The sequence below is a fragment of the Tetrahymena thermophila genome (genome assembly GCF_000189635.1).
Source record: "Tetrahymena thermophila SB210 genomic scaffold scf_8254487, whole genome shotgun sequence".
Lineage (NCBI taxonomy): Eukaryota > Ciliophora > Oligohymenophorea > Hymenostomatida > Tetrahymenidae > Tetrahymena > Tetrahymena thermophila.
Window position 1 is genome coordinate 15,535 of NW_002476262.1, and position 22,970 is coordinate 38,504.

The following is a 22,970-nucleotide window of genomic DNA, read 5'->3' on the forward strand; positions in this document are numbered from 1 at the left end:
ATAGTCACTTAGTTGATTGTGTGAATATAAGAAATGAAAATAAAAGAAAAATATTATGGTGTATAATAATTATTAATTGTATTTATTTATTTTTATAATTTGAGTTAGTTTTTATTTGTGGTTAAATTTATATTAGCATTTATTTTGGTTGTTGATTATTTTTATAGAAATGTTTATTATTTTAAATTTTTTATGATTTTTCTCACTTTTTATCTTTCTTAACTTCATCAGAGACACCTTCAACATCCATGATGATAGCGACACCAGCTAAAATCCACTTTCTAGGAGGGAATCTTGTTTTAAGTTAAGCAGTGAATACGTAAGTATTACCTCTATCTTCTGTCTTATATACTGGACATTAGTACAAACTCTATAATTTTAGAAGAAAAAATTTTAACAACTTTATCAAAAAACTTAAATATATGTTTCTTTACCTTATCTTCTTTTCCTTCTGGTGGAAGAGGGATGGCTTTGCAATAAGTGACAGGAAGAACACTGAACATTTCCTTTGGTTTACTTTCTTCAAGTTGACCGAGTTAGTAATCCCAACGAGCGCCTTCTAAAATAAAACCATATACGTAAGCACCTTCTTTTGCTGCTCCTTCAATTTCTTCAATTGAACGTTTAGTGATTTCAGTTTGTATATATAATTTATTAAGTTCATAAGCCTTGGCTCTACTGATGACTTACATAATAGCAGTGAGGAAAGATTAGGGATTGAAGAAACGAGAAATCATAACAACCCTAGGAATAGAGTAGGGATCATCTCTGAATATATTTAATTGCTCAATACGTTAGAAGAGATTAGCAAGCCATGATTAGAGACCTCTCTTAGAGGGATAAGCAAGCTTCTACCATGATGCAGGAACTCTGCTCAAAGCAATACTTTCAATAATCATTTCCATGTTTTCTGAAACTGTTAAAAGACCAGAAAGACCTTAACCAATTTCTTCAAGATCCCTAAAAATTTTTTAAATGATTAAATATTATTACTTTAAAATTTAAATATTACTTGACTATTTCTGAAAGAAGAGCGTTCATGTATTCAATTTCTTATAAGAAGACATTCTAGTAAGGACCCTTGTTTTCAGCATCAATCTTATTCTTGATTTCTTCCATATTGAAAATCTTATTCTTTAATTCACTGTCTTCAAGTAATTGTTTTATAAGATCAGAAGCCATTTCATTAGATGATTTGATATCAGAAGATTTTTCATCACGAGATTACTCCTTTGGCATAAGTTCAAGGAGAGTATTAAAGAGAGTCTTACATTAGTCTGTACGGAAACCAATTTCAGCATTAGGATGGAGACCGTATGCAAGAGGAGTTTCTTATTTAAGTGAAGTCTCAATGTGTTCAATATATTTCTCATAAGGATTCTAGCCAGGTACCTTGAATGAAAGTCCTTTACCTTCAATGTAAGGGAAGAGTTCAAGCTCATCGAATAACTATTCGTGCATAGTGTTAAACAAGTATGAGTTGCACAAACGTCTATCCCAATCATCTACAATGTGGCCACCATACATAATTTCACCAAAAATGTATATAAGATCATTAAATGGTACTTTACCACCTTAGTTTTATTCCATATATCTATTCATAACAAGGTAAGAGTCACGAAGATCACCCATATTGAATGGATAAGACATATTCCAACCCTTAGGTCCAAAACGACGACGTTCGATTAAAGTTGAGTGGAAGAAGCAAAGAGCGAAAAGAATAGATTTAATCTTGGGATCTTTATCTTCAATTTCTTCTTTAGAGAAATAAGTCCATGCACGCTTCATGTTAGCTTTAAGTCCAGCAGGGGGTTCATTTGTAAGCTTAATTGAACGATCAAGGATACCAATTGGAATACCAGTTGAAGGTTCAGCAGAAAGGAAAAGACGGAATTCAGAGTTGCCACCACCTGCTTCACCTGAGTAAGAATCAAGAATCTTTTCAAGTTCAATGAGCCAAGTAGGCATAAGATGTATGTTTTAAAGCATAACCCAGTGACCTTCTTTATTACCTTCTTCAATACGACGACGAGCAATTTCATCTTGGCCTTGACCCAAAGCAATGTTGAAGAAGTTTTTACCAGGTTCAATACGCTTTTTCTTTGCAATTTTTTCAACTTCTTTGACTGGATCTGAACCAGGAGACAAGATAAAGAAGATAGGAATAGTAGATTCAGAATCTTCATTAATAACTGATTCAAGAATTTCAGAGAAGGCAAGCTTTTGATCCATTTCAACAAATGCATCACCTTAAGGTAGTACGGCACGGATAAAGTTATTTAAGGAAATGGTCATACGATCAGGACGTAAGCAACGGAGAACTAACAGTTTCTTGAATGGCATACTGTCAAGACGCTTCCAGTCAAGTGGAAGTTTTTAATCTTCAGGTTGAAGTTCATTATACCAATCCTTGAAACGATTAGGAGCTTCCTTTTCAAGTTAATGAGCAAAGTTTCTGAATTCTTCAAGATTTATCAAACCTTGAATTTAGTCCCAAGAAATATTAGGTAACCAATCAAGAGTATTTTCAACTCCAGGACGAGCGGGACATTTAATCAGGAAGTCCATTTCAGCTACTTCGTAAGCAACATCAATAATTTTCTTTTACATAAGACGGAAGACAATAAGAGTAAGGAAAATAAGTTTGTGCTTTTCGAAAAGACCACGAGAAATCCATTAATAGATTGTTTAACGGATGTTTAAGATTAATGTGGGAATACGATTTTCATCACGAACAGTTGTACGGTTGATAGCTTTGAAGAAGAATGTAATGAATGATTCCAATGAGTATTGATACATATGATCCATAACACTGAGAGAAATAACAAGGAAATAGAGCATAGAACCTTCAGCAGCGACAACACGATAATGTTCTCTTTGGATATTAATTTCTGCTTCTGTTACCTTAGCCTTTTGTTATTATTCAGTAATTTCGATAGTTGTTTTCTTGGTCTTATCAAGATTCTAAATGAGTTCTGTGTTATCTAAAATTGTAGCAGGATCAGCTTCAGAAAGTGATTATAAAAGGTCAGATTCTAATTTATCTAGAGTGACGGCATATTCATTTTATTTCTTAACTAAATCTTACTTGGCCATTTCAAGTTCATTCTTTTCGATATTGACGACCATTGCAATGAATTATTCTTCTAGACCACTTTCAGTGACGATAAAGTTTATAATTGTACATTATGCAGCAATTTCTGGACGGAAATGAGGATTAATAAGCTTAGTCATAAGGAAGAGCTTGAAGTTAGGATCATAGTCAATTGGATCACCACCTATTTCTAATTGAAGTTGATTACCATTCTTCTTAACAGCACGCTAGAGCAAAGGATCAAGGGTGGCATCTATTTCTTATTGTATACCTTCAATAAGGACAGCACGACCTGATGATATACTACTGGTAAGAGCTCCTAGCCATTTAGGTTAGCTGAGAGAAATTGTAGTAAGATTTTCACCTTATTTACCTCTAATCCAAGTTGAACCTTGAAGTTAAGGATCGATAATAAGTGGCCAACGAGCACATGCAGTAATAATGGCAGCATTTTCAAGAGACATAGGATCAGCAGGAAGACCTTCATTTTTCCACTTAGATTTAATAGCTTCAGTTGTGAGAATTTTCAAAGGTTCAATACCTTCAGTGATTGGAATACCTTTTTCAATGATATCAGGTAACCAAGTATTCTTCCAAAGTTCAAGACGAAGCTTGGCTGAGAAAGCACCAATATATGAAACAAATGCAGAGGCAAGGAGTGAGTCACCAATCATAGATTTTATATTCTCTTTTAAGAATTTTACATTCTGAGTCCAACGCTTATTTTCACCAGCAAGACCATTAACAAGGTTTTCTGCAGCACTGAGACGAGATTAACAACGAGCAGCATCTTATTCGACAATCATTTTACGAGCTTCAGCTTCTTCTAATTGACGTTTTAATGAATTGACACGAGCATTTAATTCTGCAACACGTTACTTGACAATAGCAAGTTCCTTTTTCTTTTCTTCTAAAATTTCATTAGCTTACTTTTAAGCATCTTACAAAGGCTTAACCTATTTGAAAATTTTATTGAAGGTAACGATGTTTACAGCCCAAGCGCAAAGCTTTGAGGCAGCATATGATTGACCAGCCATATCTTTTTCGTTGAATTTCTTGCTAGGATCTTAAATAATTTTGTTTGATTGTTCAATAATGTTAGGTTCAATGTTTTCACCATCAAAAGATTTAACCTTATCAATGAAAGCTTAAGGATTATTCATAAAAGTAACAGCTTTCTTCCAAACTTTCTCATCAGGGTCATTTAAGGTAATACCTTAATTGAAAAGAATAAGTACGACACGTGCAGTGACGATGACACCAGCAGGAGGAGAACCAAGATTTTTCATTTCTGTTACATGAGGTTTCTTTAAGCAATCGACTGCAGCTTCAGCAGAACGAAGAGCAGGAAGGGCTTCAGCTAGAGCCTCAGTGGCTTCTTTAGAAATCTTTTCAGCTTCAGCGGCAGCAACGTTGGTTTTTTCTTCTTCAGCGTTAGCAATTGTTTATTCTTCTTCTGCAAGAGCACTTTCTTTTCCTACCTTTTCAATCAAAATATCAGTTTCTTCTCTTTGCTTATTGACTTCGACCATCTTTACTTTAAGTTCTTCTTATAAACCTTGTACCTTATTTTAAGTTTCTGCTAAAATGTTAAGACCCATTTCATAACGTTAGATTTGGCGTTAGATAGTTTCACGCTTTTCAGTAAGAAGCTTCTTATAGAAATCAATTAGTTCTAAGAAAGATTTGGGAGTAGTGTAGTTGTAACGACGTTCAAGTTTTAAGAACTTTTCATTGGCTGTATCAATTGAGGAGTGGACCTTAGCCATATTTAAAGAAATGGACTAACGAATTTCTTCAGTAGGGAATTCTATTTCTTCTAAGAAACGGAAAGCTACATCAATAAGAGCCTCATGTGGCCAAGGATGGAACCAATCAATAGAGGTATTATTGATAATACCAGGGAATTTTCTTGAACGGATACGCATAGTATCACCTACGGGTGAGAAACAGAGAACGACTTTTAGATTTTTACGAATCTTATCAAGGAAATAGCTTGTAAGGGCAGTGAGATTGTTAACATCAACACCTTCACCTTTGGCTTCATTACGGACACCACTAACTAATGAGTCCATATCTTCTTTAGGGAAGAGATCGAAAATCCAACCTGAGTTAAGCATATCATTAATGGGAATCAAAAATTATTCTTCTTTAATTTAGGAATCAGTGATCATAAAGACACGAGCAATACTGTTGGGTTTGGCTATTTTCTTATATATTTCTTGTAAGTTGTTACGAAGATCATTTATGGTGAAAGATGCTGTGACAACGAGTTAGTCGATTTCAAAACCGTTGATAAAAGTTGAAAGACGGCAGAGTGATTATTTACCAGAACCACCAACACCAACTAATAAAGCATTGTTACCAGGCATATCAAGGATACGGCAAATTCTGCTTACATGTTCCATAGCCTATTAGAAAAGTACTAAATTCATTTGAGCTTTAACTTCATTATATTCTTCTAGCTTATCATCAAGTACTCTCTTTAATACAGGGATAGTGCATTAAGTATATTACTAGTCAAGACCTTAGTGAGCTGCTACAAATCCAGTGAAAATAAGAGGTTCAGCAATAGGATTTTCTGTTTCAGGGAATTCACCTATGCACTTAGAAATAGCTTCAGTAAGATATCTACGGAAAAATTCTACGTGTTCATTAGCAATAAAACGATCTTCAAAAGTACGTTTCATTTCATGAGCCCATAAACGGACAAGCTTACCTTAGTCACCACCTGAATATTGGCCAGGAGTAGTACGGCAAATACCTTCGCAAACACGAGCTAATTCTCTGAAGTTAAATTGATAGTGGAAACGTTTAGCTGAAGGAGCAAAGGCAGTTGTATTTTTGAGGATCTTGTCAAATGTAAAGTAAGTTGCTTCAACCAGCTTGAAAGCCATTTTTTAAGCCTTATCATCGATAGTAGAAAGATGAGCATTTAAGATAGAGCCGAAAATTGTTTTGATTACATCAGATGAAGGAGTATACATACTGAAAACTGAGAAATTACGTTAGAGACGTAAATCAACAGTGAAAGAACCAGATTTTTGGTTTAAGCAACCGAAAAATAGGAGATCCTAAAGGAACTTACGTTCTTCAAGCTATTCACGATTGAAGATAGATCCATAATCAAGGATTAAACGAAGTAACTAAATTGGAGATTAAGTACCATACTTATCGACATATGGCATGTTGAAATCATCGATGAAACAAATTAAAACTTTATTTGTTGCTGAACCATAGTTTCTACCGTTCTTCTTTTCAACCATAGATTCAATGTTCTTTTACAAAGCAAGGGAGTCTGTGAATGATGAGAAATTGATAGTTTTATGTGAAACCTATTCAGGTCTAGTGGAATTAAGGTAATCACGTACAACTGCAGTTTTACCTGTACCAGCTGAACCAATGAAAAGAATTGGTTTACGTCTTTGTAAGTGAATGTCAATCATATATCTTAGACGAGTGGTATGAATTGTAGCCACATAGATTTTTGAGAACAAAGGTTAGTCGTTAGGTAAATAATCTTCTACTTTCCAGGTATTCCATTTGTTTTCATTGATGTCATAATAGTAATCGTAGCAGAGACCTTATTCAGGGAATTTAACCTTAGCAGCGCCTTTCCAAACTGTGTTGAATTCCTTCATATCTTTTGAGTCATCTTAACCACCACCAACTGGACCACCTATAGCCCATAAACCAGCAAAAATGAAGAAAGCTTCAAGAGCTTACTTTTCATCTTCTTCTTTCATTTGCTTTAATTTAGGTAAGTGTTGAATTAGAAGGGCATCTAATATAGTACAGATTGTCTAGATCATAGCTATATCTACCATTGGGCAAATGTGACGGACTCTATTCTTATCATGAACATCTATATTTTATTCGAAATATGACTAGAAGCATCTGTAGAAGACACTCTTAGCAACATCATCAATAACAGGGTATTCAGGCATGTTAGCCATTTCCTTTTGCTATTTCAATATATTAATTTGAGAACGTTCTAACCAACTGTTCATGTAGGGCATCCAACCAATATCAGTTTCATTAATAAAGAGCACACCAGCACGAGATACTGTAGCAGGAGTGGCATTACGCAAGTTAGATATTTCAAAAATCAATCTCATTTAGGGAGTTAAGAAGATACGATCATTAGAGACAAGGGTAAGTACTTTATTATCATCCATAACTGTATTAAGAGATTCAATCCATTCAGGATCAATATCACCATCTAAAACTGACCATTTGTGCATATGAGTTGCTTTATATTTTTCTTCGTTCTTTACTTAGTTTTTCATAATAACTGCGATAACACCATTTTTCCATTCTTTTGTCTTTGTGTAAGCACCAAAAAGTTCATCTGAAGTGACGGCTTTGGGGTTAAGAGTATCATATTCAGCATCTTCACCACTGTTAATATAAGATTTAATTAAAGTTTTCCATACACAAGTTTTACCAGATCCAGGAGGACCAATAACGAAGCAACAGTGACGTACTTCAAGAATTTCAGCTAATTAAACAACCTTGGTTACGAAAAGCTCTTCTGCAACCAAACCCATATCCTTCTTAGTAGTATCTTAAACTATCTTCTTAAGTTCAGGATTTTATTTAGTAGGAGGATCTAATTTAGGGAACAAATCACCAATTAATCTACGGAAGATGACTTTATCATCAGTAACGATTTTGGGCATATTGAAATCACGCAATGCTCTCATAAGCAAGGGATCTTCTGGCATATCAGGATCACCTCTCTTTAGCTTACCAGCTTAACGCAAGACAGATTTAACTGCTCTTAAACCCCAATCATAATGCTTTTGCTTGGAAAGCAATTCTCTTGAGAGCATATAAAGAGATACGAACTTACGTGACAAAACTCTGGCCATAGTAAAACCTTCAGACATAAGCATATTTTCACAAATAAGAGCTAAATCAGGAACAACCATTGCACATGATCTGAATAAGGCTTTTAAGTTTTCAGGTAATTCAGTACGACCAGCATAACCAGGATTCATTGTAATGAAGAAACCAACAGTATCTTATAATTAAATTTCACCTTCTTCAACAAAAGAGAACTTAGTTTTCTTTTCCTTCAAGGCATCAAGGACACATTTAACTTGAGTAGAAACGACAGACAAGACTTCAATTGAAATTCTATTGAATTCATCAAAGCAACCCCAAGCACCAGATTAGGAGAGACCCATGAAAATTTGAGCCATAGAATCTTTATTCATTTGGTCAGAACAGTTAAATACCATGACTGGAATACCAATAGCTCTACCCAAATCCTTGGTTGTTTCAGTTTTACCAGTACCTGCAGGACCAGCAGGAGCACCACCCATTGTTAAATTAAGAGCTTAAGTGAGTGTAATATAACATCTATCTGTTAAAGGAGTAATAACCAAACGAATGGCATTACCTATGTATTCATATGAGTAGAAACGGAACCAATCAACGATTCTAATAATACATTTATTTTTATTTTTATCTTTTTCCCAAGGGAATCTGAGAGTTTATCTGAGATGCATATCTGAATCAGGTTTATTTTCCCAGTAAAATTTGAGTTAAGATAACCATGCAAAAGATTCAGCTTCAGAAACTTTTTAGATAACAAACTTTTCGACAACATCACGACTGTGGACATCAATTGTAATAATGTTGATAATTTTCCATCTTTCTAAGATATGTAAGTCACCACGGACTTTTTTAATTAAATTTTCTAAACGGACTTCAATAAGCTTTTAGCATTCTTTCATGGCTGTTTCACTACCACCAGCTAAGTCTTCAAAAGCTCTACCGACATCTTCAGTCCAAACAATAGTAGTAGTTAATAAGGCAATTTAAGCATTGTAGCCTTCAACCCACTCTTCTCTTGGCTTATCACCACTATCCCATAAGTCAGCAGTATTTTTAGCTCCTTCTAATATTTCTTAAAGAGTTTCACGCATTCTAAACTCTAAGTTCAAGAGCCAGTGTTCTACTGCACCTTCACAAATAAACTTAGATGAGAAAGGTACCTTTTCATCATCCTTAGAAATCATACCAATACCAACCTTGCTAGTTTCAGCGGGATTGGCAGGAGGTTCGAAAGTCAAAGTTTTAAGACCATCAAAGCAATCACCAAGATATTCACAGACTTTTGGAGCGTTTTAACCATTAGAGAGAATTGTAAGAAGAGATTGATTTGATAAGAAATAGAAACGAGGGAAAGATTTCTTCTTTTGCTCAAGATAATCATTAAGAGCTTTCTCACATTTCTTAATAGCCTGAGACCATCCTACTAAGACATCACGACGTTCGATAGTGCATGCTTCAACAACAGAAGGATTGGCTGAGACTTCAGACATCATATCCTTGAATTCTTTATCAACACCTTCAAAGACCTTTGTGTCTTCAGGAAGTTACATACGAATATCTTCTGAAAGAAGGAAAATATTGTAAAGAATTTTCCAATTCTTTTATACTTTAAGCCATTCATTGACAACAACATCAACACGGCCAAGCTTTTCACGCCAGTCTTCAACTCTGTCGTAGAAGAATTCAACATACTTACCTTATGATTTCATACCCATCAAATCTAAGGAGTGTTAATCTAATACTTCCATCATGTTATCTAAAGAAGCAAATGTCTTAGTTTCCTTATATTCAGTAAATTCGAAAACTTACTTGCTCCACCATTGTTCAATATTTTTGAGTTTCTTTTCTATTTTAGCTTCCTTTTAGGCAACATCTACTATTTCATTTACTGTATTTTCATATTTGTAGAGGTTAAGAGCTAAAATATCTTCAAAGTAGAAGGAAAGAGAGTTGTGATCAAATACAGTTCCGGTAATTTACTTAAGTTAACTCCAGTGACGATCTTCCATAAATTCAGAATGGAGAGCTGAGACAAGAGGTAATACAGTACCCATATTCTTTACCTTTTCAACAATAACGTTATATCCCTTGAAGTTACGGATTTCTTTAGGTAAGTTCTTAATTTGAGTACCAAGTGTTTTGTTTGTATCTAAGAGGATATCAGCCTTAATTTGACGCCATGGTTTTGTCTTCCAGTCATTGTATTAGAAATGAATAAGAGCAATAGCATCCCACATAGTTTTGAGATTTTTTAAATCATTCATACAGTCCTTCAATTGTTTATAGTTACTCTTTTAAAGTTCGAAAAGTTTTTCTAAATTATTATATTCAAGGGCACGTCCTTCAATTGCAGTTAATTTATGATAATAAACCATAATAGTGTCATATGCATTGTTAATATTTTCATAACCCATGCTTTCAGTGTAGTCAAAAGGTAATTTTTACATGAATTCCTTTCTGAAACTTTCAACTTCTTTCATAAAGATATCTAAATCACGCTTAATATTTTATGTTTCTTCTGCTTATAAGGGAATAATATCAGCCTTAACCTTGAAGACACGTCCATAAATTTCAATGAAGTTACTATTGGCATTATCGATTTATTATAAAGGATCATCAGTACCTTTTTCAGTGATAGGTACATTATGCTTCTTTAATTTAGTGACCATTTCTTTCATACGAGTGATGATACCTTCACGACGAGGTTCAACATCCTTTACATCTGAGATAACCTTCATGACGCTCATCAATAACTTCTTATCATGTAAATTTTCATGGTCAGCAGGATTTTTTTTGATGCCATCTTTTGTTTTTTCAATAAAATCTAACAAGTTCTTTTAGGTAGTACGGAATTAGTTGACTAAAAAGTCAGTATAAACACGAATCCAACGAGTAACTCTTGCATCTAAAGCAGTCTTCATAGGTTGTAAGTTGATTCTCAACCAAGAAATGTCTTCGGGAGTTTTAATACGAGAGATTTCTTATTGAATAGCTTTTAAGTGAGTGATTTTCTCATCAAACAAATCTAAATTAGGAATCTTTGCACGACATCCCTTTAAGAGAGGGTTTTATTTTTCAGTGTTTTCACCTTCATCATCATCTCCGCCCTTACCATCTTCGTCTTTAGGTTCATTTTCATCTAAGAAACGATTGAATGAGATTTATTCGTCTTCTGTCCAAAGGTAAGAATAAGTGTCAAAACGAGCACGGAATTGGTTACATTCATTTTCAATCCATTCTAAGTTTTAGGTGATCATGGCTAAGCATTATTTGATTTCAAAGAAAGAACGAATTTCTTATAAGAAATCACCAGGCATAGTGGTATCTAAACGTTAAATAGTACCTGCAATATTGAAGAAATCGTTAATCCAATTTCTAATGGTATTTCTAACAGTCAATTAGTTAGAAGATTCACCAATTTCAGGATCAAATTGAATACCGCTCTAGCCAAGTTCCAAACGGATATCAAATAGAGGTGAGATATCGTTTCTTTTAATAAAAACAGGGTTAATTTATTCATTTAAGTGTAGGAGAGCAGTTTGAATAGCAGTACTGATACCTTCAATTACGATAACATTAACGTAATCGTTGTAATTTTTCCAAGAGTTTTGCTTCTTGTCAGCTTTCACAGCATCAAGTACTTCTTTAACAAGCTTTTAGATTTGGTTACCATTATCTTTTACAATAGTAAGTTTATTTGAGAAAATAGCTTTTAAGAATTGATCATAATCATCTGGAGACATAGGTCTATTTTTTCTTTCAATGATTTTCACATTAAAGTTAGCTAAGCTTTTGTGAATCTTTTGTAAGGAATCCTTCATTTTGTTGACTGTTTCAAATAGTTAATCAACAATACTCTTAGATTTAGAAATAAATTAATCAATGTTTGTAGATTTCCAGCGAATTTCTTCAATGCCAGGCTTGACTTCCTCTTCCATATCTTAAATTTTCTTTTTAACCAAAGGTTCTTCAACCGGAAGTAAGCAAGTTTTAATATGATTGTAGTTATCAACAATCATGTCAAGAGCAACAATTTAAGTTCTATAAGTTTCTGCTTTTGTGTAAATATCTTTTGCAGTGGTTGGAACTTCTAATCTAAGTAACAAGAAATATTTAACTTCTTTCAACAATCTTACTAAACTAGGGTCAAAGTTAACCTTGTTTCAATAAATGTTTAATTTTAATATTTGAAATTAAAGAGTTTTTTTAATTTATTTACCTTAATGAGATCGTTTTCATCCTTGCAAAGTAAAGTTTATTTAAGTTTATCTTGAGAAGAATCTTCGACTTCTTTTTCCCAAGAAAGAATCTTTTAGTCTTCATAATCCTTAATAGATTTTGTGATTGAAGTGTAGAGTTTTTGAACATCTTTGTATTCTTCACGTTCAGTAATACCTTATCCAAGTTAAGCAAGTTTTTCAATAGGTTCCTAAATTCTATCACGAAGAGATTTACACCAAGTCAAAGCACCAGCAATAGGTGGCATATTTAAGAAAAGAGGGGCATTTTCATGCATGCTATCAACAAATTGTTTACCTTCTAAGAAGATACTCTATACTTATTTAAGGTCTTACTTGTACATTTCGAGGAGAACGATATGCTTCTTTTCTAACTCGTCAGCGATAATAGGACGAGTAAGTAATCCTTCGAAATTATCCAAAAGCTTGAAACGACCATAGATTGTATCATAATCATCAAATCCTTAGGTAATAACTGATGCTAAACGACGTTCAAGCTCCTTAATTTTAGAACGGAACTCGTAGAAATCATCATCGAATTTCTTTTCAGCAATATTCATAATATCATAGCTAACTGATGTGAAGGCTTAAACAGCTTCTTCAAATTCCTTGAAAATCTAGGCAATAGACTCTGTAAGTGTTTTACCTTTAGTACCACCTAATTCAATCTTTTCAAGTTTATTGAATTGAACGATAGTGTTAGTCAAGTGAAGGATATCTTAACATCTTTCTAAGAAACTATCTAATCTAACGAAAAGGGCATTGCTAGTAAGTTTCCAGTTTCCACCAGCTTTAGCTTTATATTCAAAGTAAGCGTCTTTGAATTTGCTGCATACGTCAAGAGTTACTTGCAATTTATCACAAGCTTCAGTTGTTTCCTTGCTATCAATCAATGAGAATATAGTATCTTTATCTACAAAAGCTTAAGCATTTGAAATAATTGCATTACATATTTCTCTAATCAAAACAACCAATCTAGGAGGCTAGTTGTAGGTTTTTGATTTATTGTAAATTAATAAAATTGTATGCATAATTGGAATAAAAAGTTCATAGAGGGTAGGGAAATCGCTTGGTTGGGATTCTTACAATTTAGAAAACAAGTCTTTTAATGTGAACAAGTATCTATAATTTTCCTAAATTAAAAAAATAAATTTAAGTAAAAGAAAGAAATATTTTATTTTAAATTACATTTGCTTCTAAACGAGCCTTTTTAACTTCAGCTTAAAGCTTAGTGAAAGGAGTAGTGTATGTTGATTTATTATTGTCGAGGAAGTGGAGAATGTTCTATACTTCAACAGATTTAAGCTGAGAATCAATTAGGTTCAAGTTATCTCTTTTATTTTGCCAGAACTCAATTTCAGCTAATGGACCAGGGTCATTACCATACTTAAGCAATTGTTCAGGTTCTAACTTTAATACATTTTTAATTTATTTTGTCCAAGTGATAATTGATCCTTCAAAGACGTGAGCTTTATCTTTATCAGGAGTAGTATCAGAGGAAGTAAGTTTATGAGAGGGGAGAGGTAACATTGTTTTACCCTTAATTTATCCAAGCAAAACATAAACTTAAGCAACGTAATTATTAAACTTTTCCATCAAGTCTTTTGCAACTAAATCAGTCCATCCTTATTAGTTAAGAGGATTTTACATAACAGGAGACATGATTTCATTAAAAACACTATTCAAATGTTCTAAGAGATTATTGGTAATTTCTACTACAACAACATCCTATAATAGTAATAGATTTATTTTTAAATTATATGAACTTTAAAATACTTAAATTATTAAGAGTAAAATAATTGCCATAGAATTTTAATTGAAGAAATTTGCAATTTTATATAGAAAAGAAATAATCCCTATTTTATTGAGAATTTAATCAGAACATAAAATTTAAAATTGAAGTTATTAGAGGAAGAAAAGAATTAAAAAATATGAAGACTAATAAAAATTAAATTTTCCTTTGATTAATTAATTTATTAAATAAAAATGCAAGTTTATTTATTTATTTCAGATCTTTTTGAATTTAAAAATGAATATTAATTAATTTTTTTGCACAAATATTAATCACTACGTTTGAAAGGAAAAATCACAAAAATAAAAAATTCTTTTTGCGCTTTAAATTATTTCAAATACTTAAAATAAAGTATGCTAAAAACTAGGATTTAACAAAGACTTATAAAAAAAAATTTTGATGGAATTGTTTAAAAAATCCTCCATTTTTATAAATGTTTATTTATCGCATTAATATTTTTCTTTAAAAATTAAAAGTTAATAATAATTAAAATTAAAAGTAAAAAGGAGGTTTTAAATTCAGTTTCAAAATATCTTAAATTTATATATTTCAAATAAATTTCTTTTTTATTGCATTATCAAAAAGTTTATTTTAACTCTCTACTCAGTGGAAACCATTACAAGTAATAGTATTTCTGGTATGTAATGAGTTATTGATCAAACTAAATGTGGTTCATTTGTGTTGATAGTAAATTATTAAAAAATTTTGCAATTTCATCTCTTTTCATTTTGATTTATTTAAAATAATTATTATGTGTTTATTAATTTACCTTGGCTACGTTTTCATTAGTTAATTTATGAAGACCTAGCTTTATTACAGCAATACCTTTCTTCTTAAATTTATCTATAGGAGGAAGCTATCCATAATAGAAGGTACATTTTTCAGATTAACCTGAAACCCATAATATATTAGTTGAGTTATCTTATTGAATAAAACCTTGGAACTCATCTCTATTTAATTTTAAGATAAAAAGATTTAGAAATAAAATAAACGTTGGGCCATTTTTTAATTGTAGTTAATGATTCTTGATTTTAAAGGTATCTAAAAATTAACATGTAGACTTCACCAATCAAAAGATTGCTAAGTCAAATAAGGCTGGTTCTAAATATTTTTGTGCATAGAGGGATATGCTTTATCATTTTCTGAAAAAAACTGAAATTTAATTAGATTTCAAAACTTATAGTTAGGGGTGTTATAGTTAAAATGAATTTTAAAAAGTCAATTACTTATTGGTAACTTCACCTTTATCATCTTGTTATGTTTCCAAAGATTTCTTTATCTTTTCTTTTTAAATACCTAAAGCCTACGATAAACGATTTATAATAAAATCTTCGGGGCTATCTTTTTGACTATGATCACCCATTTGATATGAGATAGATAGATAGTCTTTTACTTTTTCTTATTTCTTATTTAGTTTTAATTAATTTATTATATAACACTAAATGAAAGTGTAATATATTTCAATTAACAAATCATGCAGAGTTGATAGAAAAAATGAATATAATAATCAATCTTATTCTTACTTGTATTAATTTAAAAAATACACACCACTATTGGTTTTTACATGAATGAAGCTATTATTTTATTTCATATTTTTTTTGATTTTATGAATGGATTCTATTTTTTTTATAAATAAAGCAACTACCAAAAATCAATGCAATTATATCTTTGTTTATAATATTTATCTAAAATTTATCATTTTTATTGTTATATTTCCTTCATTCATACATTTTTTAAATAATTTATCAACTTAATTATTTTCAAATCTTAATTTTCCTTATAACTATAAAGAGTTTTTCACTCAAGCATTTCTTTATTTATTCATTCATATTCACACTGATCTTTCTTGATCGCTTCTCTATTATTTTTCCTCTATTTATATAACTTATTTTTTATGATTTTTTTTTCGCAATACAAAGAATACTTGTTTTTGAAAGTCCTCATTAAATCAATCTCTTTCAAAAGTCATTTATAAAAATTTCAATTTTTCTTCATTCAATTCACATAAAATAAATAAATTATTGTGAAAAATATTTCAAATTTAAAATAATTACTTTTCATTAAAAATTGTAAAATTTAAAAAAATTAAAAATATTTATTTTAAAAAATTATTCATTTTTATGTAACTTTAAAATTTAATTTATATAAAAAATAAATAATAATAAAAAGTAATGTAAGTAAATAAAGGATAGTTATGTTAACTTTTGATATAGATTGAATATATTTTTTCTAATTTATAACGGAATAACATTAAAGGTATGTATATTTTAAATTTATATATATATTTTATATATTATTTATTATTTTATATTGCTTTTTCATATTACTATTAAATATTATTTTTACTTTCAAATAACTGATGTAGTATTTAATCATGTAAATATACAGCTTTCATAAGTAGGTATCATATATTTTATATTTATAAACGCATCCTAATTTTCATAAAAAATATATTAATTTTTTTCACAATTTTAATATTTTACATCTCCTCCCGTTCTCTCTAGAAGTTCTAGAGTTTCTTATATGATATCTCCCAAACTCATATTATTTCTTTAGCCAAAATCCATAAAATCTCCACTGTTCTTATTGTAATTTTTATATAGATTAAACACAGGAAGCAGCTATCTATAATAAGGAACCTTTATTATTTTTTAAGATTATAAGTAAATAATTTATTGTTTTCATTTTATATAATAATTTTTATTACGAGCGCTTCTCCAACCATATTTCCTGATAGGACCAATTTTTAAATAACTCTTAGAGTTATTGATATAATTTCAATATCTCTTGTGTTTAAATTAGCTTTTATACATTAAATATTAACAATAATTTTATTTAAAATATTTATACTTTTGAGTGGCATAATAAGCTAAGGAATAACAGGTAGAATTTTATTTTCACCTTTTTCTATCAGATCAAAAGTTCCTAAAATGCTTAATGTTCTATAAGGGTCTACTTTTTCTCTCATTCCATCAATAAAAATAGGAAGATAATGATGATAATCTAATTATGCAGGATCAATTTTCCATATTAATTTACTACCTCCACCAGAATGATTCACCTTTATTGGTAAATCAGCTCTATCGTAATATCTACGAAATTCGCTTTAAGGTATGAGTCTTCTTTCAAGTGCTCCAGCTTTTGGAGGAGAGCTCTTATTGACTTTGTAAGGACTCATCCTTGATCCTATGTTTGAAGTGTCTTATGTTAAACTATTTAGAATATTTTAGCTGTTTCTTACTAATTTAAAAAGAATAAATAACATATATTATCATCTAAGCTTATTTAAGCTACTAGTTCATTTGATTAAATACATTAAAAGTAAATAAGAAATGAAAAAAAAATAATAGATTCAAAGTACTAAAATTTGAAAGAATAGAAGTATACCTAAAGGAGATACTCTAGTTTTTTCAACGCCTTTCATAAAATCTTTAGGAAAATCTCCAAAAGGTGATTAAGGAGCATTAGGAGTGTATTTATTATTCCATGGCTTAAATATCTAATTTGCATTTTTTGCTAATAAGCTTTTCATATGATCAGAAGCTACTAAAGAAGAAGCTAGATTTTGTCCCTTCAACTATGGCGATTTTTAAAGCTAAACACTTTTATTATTCATTCTTTTTATTTTACAATTGCTATTTACTTTTTCTAAAATAATCAAATGATCTTTACTTATTAATTATGAAGTAATTTTATTTCTATCTACTAAAATGTTAGTTATTATTGTTGTTTGGTAAATTTATAACTATTATTTATTTTAATATCACTAATTTATTGATAAAAAGCAACTTTTTACAAAATAAATTTTTGTTCATTCTAATTCAATAATCAAAAGCCATAATTTCTCTTAAAAACAAATAAATTTACAATTCTTAAAACCCTGATTGACTTCCAAAAATAGAGCAAATACTTGGTTCCTCATCAAAAATAAATTGCAAACTAAATAATAAAAGTATAATCATATATATTTTAAATCATGTTATTATATTTTAAAATATTTTTTAGAGTTAATAAAAAAATTTTTTAGTAGAAATAAGTTTGAGAACCTGGATAGAAAACGTGAATAGCTAACAATAATCTAATATCTAATAAAAGAAACCTATTGAATTAAATATATTAAATAGCAAAGATTATTCATGGATACAAATAAAAAAATTTACTAAAATGGAAGAGTGAAAAGCCACAGTTTAGCTTCTAACTATTCTGCTTAGATTTCCTCAACTTCAACAAATACTAATTTTTATGTACAAACTTTCCACCTTATAAGTCCACAAAGTAATAAAAATTCTACATCTAAATTCTACTTTCCTAAAAATAATAATGGTGAAGAGGAAGATATCAAGCACATTTAAAATATATAATACTAACATTAAAACCAAAAATAGCTTAAGAGTTTAAGTTATTTGACCAATAATATTATTGAAAAATAAACTAGATCACGTAGCAAAAGCAATAAGCATTTTATATTATCTGATCTACTAAAAGCGTCATAATCATCAAAAGACTTTAAAACTTTACCTAGTCCTTCTTAAATTTAAAGTAGCAGAAGCTGCATTAATGAAAAATACAATTAATAGTTTTTAAATATTAATAGTTAAATAGATTTTTAACCAAGTTTAAGTTAAAGTATTAACTTTTAACCAGAAAATAATACTCGTTCATTTTTGATAAAACAATAGCATTAGAGTAAGACTAACTTTTAAAATAATATTTCGATCTCAAAATTAATTTAGCAAATAGATATGTAAAGAAATAATTTGAGTAGTATTCTAAGTAAAGATTCTGTATAAAAAAACAAAAATAGTATTTCTAATCATTCTTAACTTTAATAAACACAATTAGAAAGAAGTTTAAAAGATTTTGATGTTTCTATAGAAAATGATGATCACTAATATTCTATTAATTAAAGAAATAAAATGTAAAAAAAACTAGGTTCTATAATTAAAAATCAATCTGATAAATCACTTGATCAAAATTTGTAAAAATTTCAAGATAAGTTTGTTAATTAAAATAATAATAAAACAAATGTTCTAGCAACCAAACTTTTAAAAAAAAATGATTCAGATTAAACTAAAAAACTATAAATTGAAGCTAATTATGAAAAGAATAGCATATAAACAAAAGAAACAAATAAAATTGCAAATTTCTTTAATATTTTTAAAGATAGTCCTAAATATGATGACATAAAATTTAAATTAAATGTTCCAACTTGCTTTAAAAATGTTTTCAAACAAGAAAAATCCCCTAACTCGAAATAAACTTAAATGTAGTTATTATAAACTTCTTTCAACATTAAGCTTAGAACTAAATAAATATAATATAGGTGTTTAAAGTAAAATTTTTATTTTTTTAAACTAAAATTTTATTTTACTTTTTATTAAAAAAAGACTTAAACATAGCCAAAAAAATTAACATAAAGATTAAAATACCTATTAGAATTATTAGAATGTCAATCATAAAATTGAAGATAACAAAAAAATCTAAGGATAAGAGGTTATCCATTAAACAAAAGAGTAAGTAAATCAAGATCTCTGTAATAAAAAAATTATAAATTTTGCTTATTTTTTATTTTTTTTATTTTAAATTATAAAAAAATATCTTAAACTTATTGAATTCTTCTTACTAATAAAATTAAATTTTAGAACTTCTTAAGTATTAATTTATAAAAATTTAAATCATTAAAATTCAATATTTTCTAATAATTTAAAAATAAAAGTTTGATTCTAATAAAATTTAACAAATAAAATAGCTATTGAAATAGGAAAATAAGAAATATTTTTAGATGAAAATAAATAATTTTATAATAACAAACTGAATATAACATTAAAAATAAAACAAATTTATAAATTAAATTAAAAAATGATAACAGTTGATTATCTTTTTAATTATTCTTGAATATTTTAATTGAATTAAATTATAACTTTTATAAGATAATAAGTAAAGAATTTAAAAACAAATGATTCAATAAATTGTTTGATATATTTATTTAATAAAATAATTTTTTAGAAGGTTTAAAGATTTTTTTAAAAGTTCCAACTTTAATTATTACAAGAATTATTAAAATATTTTGATATTATTAAATATAGAAAGAGAGAACAAATAAATCTTAGTTCATAGCTAGTCTTCTAAACAGCTTACGTATTTAAAATCTAAGTAGATCTAAACTCAAGATAAATAAATTATAAACTCATAGCAGCATAATTGCTAAACTGATATAATTAATTAAAATAATATTATATTTAGATAGATTGTTTGCTAAAATTAAAGAAATAAATTGTCACCTGGATAAGCTTTAACAGCCCTAAGAAAAGCTATTTATCATTTAAAAAGTATTAATGTTAAGATAGAAGACGTAATTACTACTTATTTTAAATAATGATTTTATTTTAAAGCTATTTTATTTATTTTAAAATAAACAAATTTAGTTTTCATAAGCACAAATCTTTAGCAGTAAGCCTTTTTAAAAAAAATTTTCATATGAGCTTATTTAGGCAGCAAAATTAGGAGATATAATGAAAGTTATTGAATGTTTAAATGAAAATAGATTTCTTGTTTTTGATTTTGATTATGTAATATTAAAACTAAAAACCCAATACTTATTTTTACTTTTTAATAGATTTACTAGACTGCTCTACATTGGGCTACCAAAAGAAATCATTATTAGATTGTTGATATACTTATTAAAAATGGAGCAGATGTTAATTAGAAAGATATTGTAATAAATATTAATGATTTAAATATAAACTGTTTAAGAACCAATTTTATCATTGTTTTTTTTCTAATTTAAATTGTTACTTATGACTTATTTTAATTTTTGATTTTTAATTAACTATTTTGAATGGACTATTATTAGAATTTTTCTTTGGAAATTATTTTAATAAATTTAATAATTTTTAAATCTTAATTAAATTTAAAAAGATGGGCAGGACACCTTTGTTTTTTGCTTTAAAAGCTGGTCTTGAAAAAATTTGTTTGGTAAATTTAACAATTTAGATAATTTAATAAAAATAATATAATTTCTAAAATGAATTAGCTGCTTCTAGAAAATAAAGCTTCACCCTGGTCTACAAGCTAACTTAATTATTTAAAGGCTGCTAATGAAAACATACAAATAATTTTATATCTTAACAAATTCAAATAAATTGATATTATTTTAGGTATGATACCTAAACAGAAGCATCAGTTAGTGTGGTAAAAGTACATACAAACACTGAAAAGTTGATATTAGAAATAATTAAAATTTATTTATTAGCTTTTAAATCTATTTACAAAACACTTAATTGATTTTCATTCTTCAATTCTACAGATAATGCATGTGATGTACCATATCCCTTTTTCGTTTCTTTTGAAAAAATATAATTTTTAGTTATTTCAAAATTAATTAAACTATTTTACCTTTTAACTCCAACTCCTATATAGTTTGAGTTCGAAATCATATTTTCATGATTTCCATGAGATTCTTTCCAAAAATCTAAAGCCATCTAATTTAAGGTTATTTTATTGACGAAATTGTTTTATGTATAAAAATTACCTTTGCAATGCCTAAATATGTGTAGTATTAAAATATATTTTCACAAGTAAAAGTAGTCTTTTTATATATTTAACAAATAACTTCTTTTCTTTCAGAAAAGTTTTCATGTCCAAATGAAGTTTTTTCTAGACCCATATTTATAGAATGATTTCTTGCAACTTTTGAAATATCCTCATTAACAATCAAAGCAGATAATTATAACTAATATCTATACTAATTTATATGTTTTGCAATGTCTTTTTCTTTATTTTACAATAATTAAAATTAAAATTTTTCTATTTTATAAAAATAAATACCTGCTAATTTTTCAAATTCATCAAATATTTTAATATCATTTTTTTATTATTAAGCTTAAATATTTTAATTAGCATTTTGGCTACTATAAAATGATTCTCTTTATGCTTGCTAAACTGCATCTGATAATGTTACACCTTATCTCTATAAAAAAGGATTTCTACTTTTAAATAATTAAGCTTTAATCTATTCTTGTACTCTTGCTTAAATACTATTTTATTTTTAGTCATTGATATCTTATTTCTTATGGAACTCATACAAATTATGAGATTTGTGTTTGTGTGCATTTAAAGATTACATTTTCTTTTCTATTTCTTTTTGTCTTTCTTATTCTTTTTATATTTGTATTTCATCATAGAATAAATCTTCTTTAAGATTATCACTTAGGTGGACGATGGCATTTTGAGTAAAATTAACATCTGGATTTTAGCACTCTAGTGTAGTTTAACCTTATTTTTATGGTTCCACTTAAATAAATCCGAAAAATTCTAACAAATTTATAAGATCATCAGCCTTCGTGTATTTAAATTTATCAAAATGTATATATACAGGAATATTATTTTAATTTTCAATTAATGTTTCTAATGAACACAAAATAAATTAGAGATGATTTTAAAGATTTTATTTGTTGGCTGAAAGTGATTCTCTGATCTCATCAACTTTTTTCAAGAAGTTATATTCCTTAAATTCTTGGCTTACGAATTTTGCTAGTTCACTATTTTATTATTTCTAAAACATAAAACAACATTAGAATTCTCATCATTGAAAATGTTTCTAAAATTGACACTAATTTTATGTTTAATTTCAAAATTTACTTTATTTTGGGTAACAATTTGGCTAAGAGTTGAATATCTTTCCTTCTTAGACTCTAAGTAATCAAGTAGATCATCATATATTTCATTAAGATCCATATTTGATGAATATTAATATTTTTCTTTAATCCACTAGTGTTCCTCTAAAAACTTTTCAATTTCTTCGACATTAATAAATGTTAGCTCTCTTGATATCCTAACAGAGAGTTTGATTTATTTGTTCATTTTATAAATTCTCTTTGATTTAATCTTTATTGCAGAAAAAAAAAATTGTTTACTTATTTATCAAAAATAGATATCAGATATCTTTTGTAAGTTTGCAAAATATTAAAAAATCAAATGATCTGCAAAATAGAAAGTAGCA

The 22,970-nt window shown here is 28.5% G+C and overlaps 4 protein-coding genes across 4 annotated transcripts; 1 reads left to right on the plus strand and 3 right to left on the minus strand. All coding sequences in view use genetic code 6, as the record gives it.

The window, feature by feature from the left end:
• Positions 1–202: 202 nt before the first annotated feature.
• TTHERM_00499300 (outer arm dynein beta heavy chain) lies at positions 203–15,332 on the minus strand (the record flags this gene model as incomplete). Its single annotated transcript, XM_001022188.1, has 7 exons — positions 203–370; positions 435–960; positions 1,013–12,096; positions 12,159–13,310; positions 13,366–13,905; positions 14,739–14,919; positions 15,196–15,332. 7 exons carry the CDS (start codon positions 15,330–15,332, stop codon positions 203–205), a joined length of 13,788 nt encoding a protein of 4,595 aa, XP_001022188.1.
• Positions 15,333–16,341: 1,009 nt separating this feature from the next.
• TTHERM_00499310 (parkin co-regulated protein) lies at positions 16,342–17,585 on the minus strand (the record flags this gene model as incomplete). Its single annotated transcript, XM_001022189.3, has 5 exons — positions 16,342–16,401; positions 16,453–16,608; positions 16,677–16,771; positions 16,820–17,209; positions 17,357–17,585. 5 exons carry the CDS (start codon positions 17,583–17,585, stop codon positions 16,342–16,344), a joined length of 930 nt encoding a protein of 309 aa, XP_001022189.3.
• A 520-nt stretch (positions 17,586–18,105) lies between these two features.
• Positions 18,106–21,191, plus strand: TTHERM_00499320 (ankyrin domain protein; the record flags this gene model as incomplete). The annotated part of the gene is made up of 7 exons (XM_001022190.2): positions 18,106–19,301; positions 19,357–19,482; positions 20,213–20,321; positions 20,395–20,538; positions 20,586–20,684; positions 20,888–20,944; positions 21,003–21,191. 7 exons carry the CDS (start codon positions 18,106–18,108, stop codon positions 21,189–21,191), a joined length of 1,920 nt encoding a protein of 639 aa, XP_001022190.2.
• Positions 21,192–21,256: 65 nt separating this feature from the next.
• On the minus strand, positions 21,257–22,831 carry TTHERM_00499330 (cysteine-rich secretory family protein; the record flags this gene model as incomplete). Its single annotated transcript, XM_001022191.2, has 5 exons — positions 21,257–21,311; positions 21,365–21,450; positions 21,501–21,742; positions 21,797–22,523; positions 22,610–22,831. The coding sequence occupies 5 exons, from the start codon at positions 22,829–22,831 to the stop codon at positions 21,257–21,259; spliced, it is 1,332 nt and encodes a 443-aa protein (XP_001022191.2).
• Between the last annotated feature and the right edge of the window lie 139 nt (positions 22,832–22,970).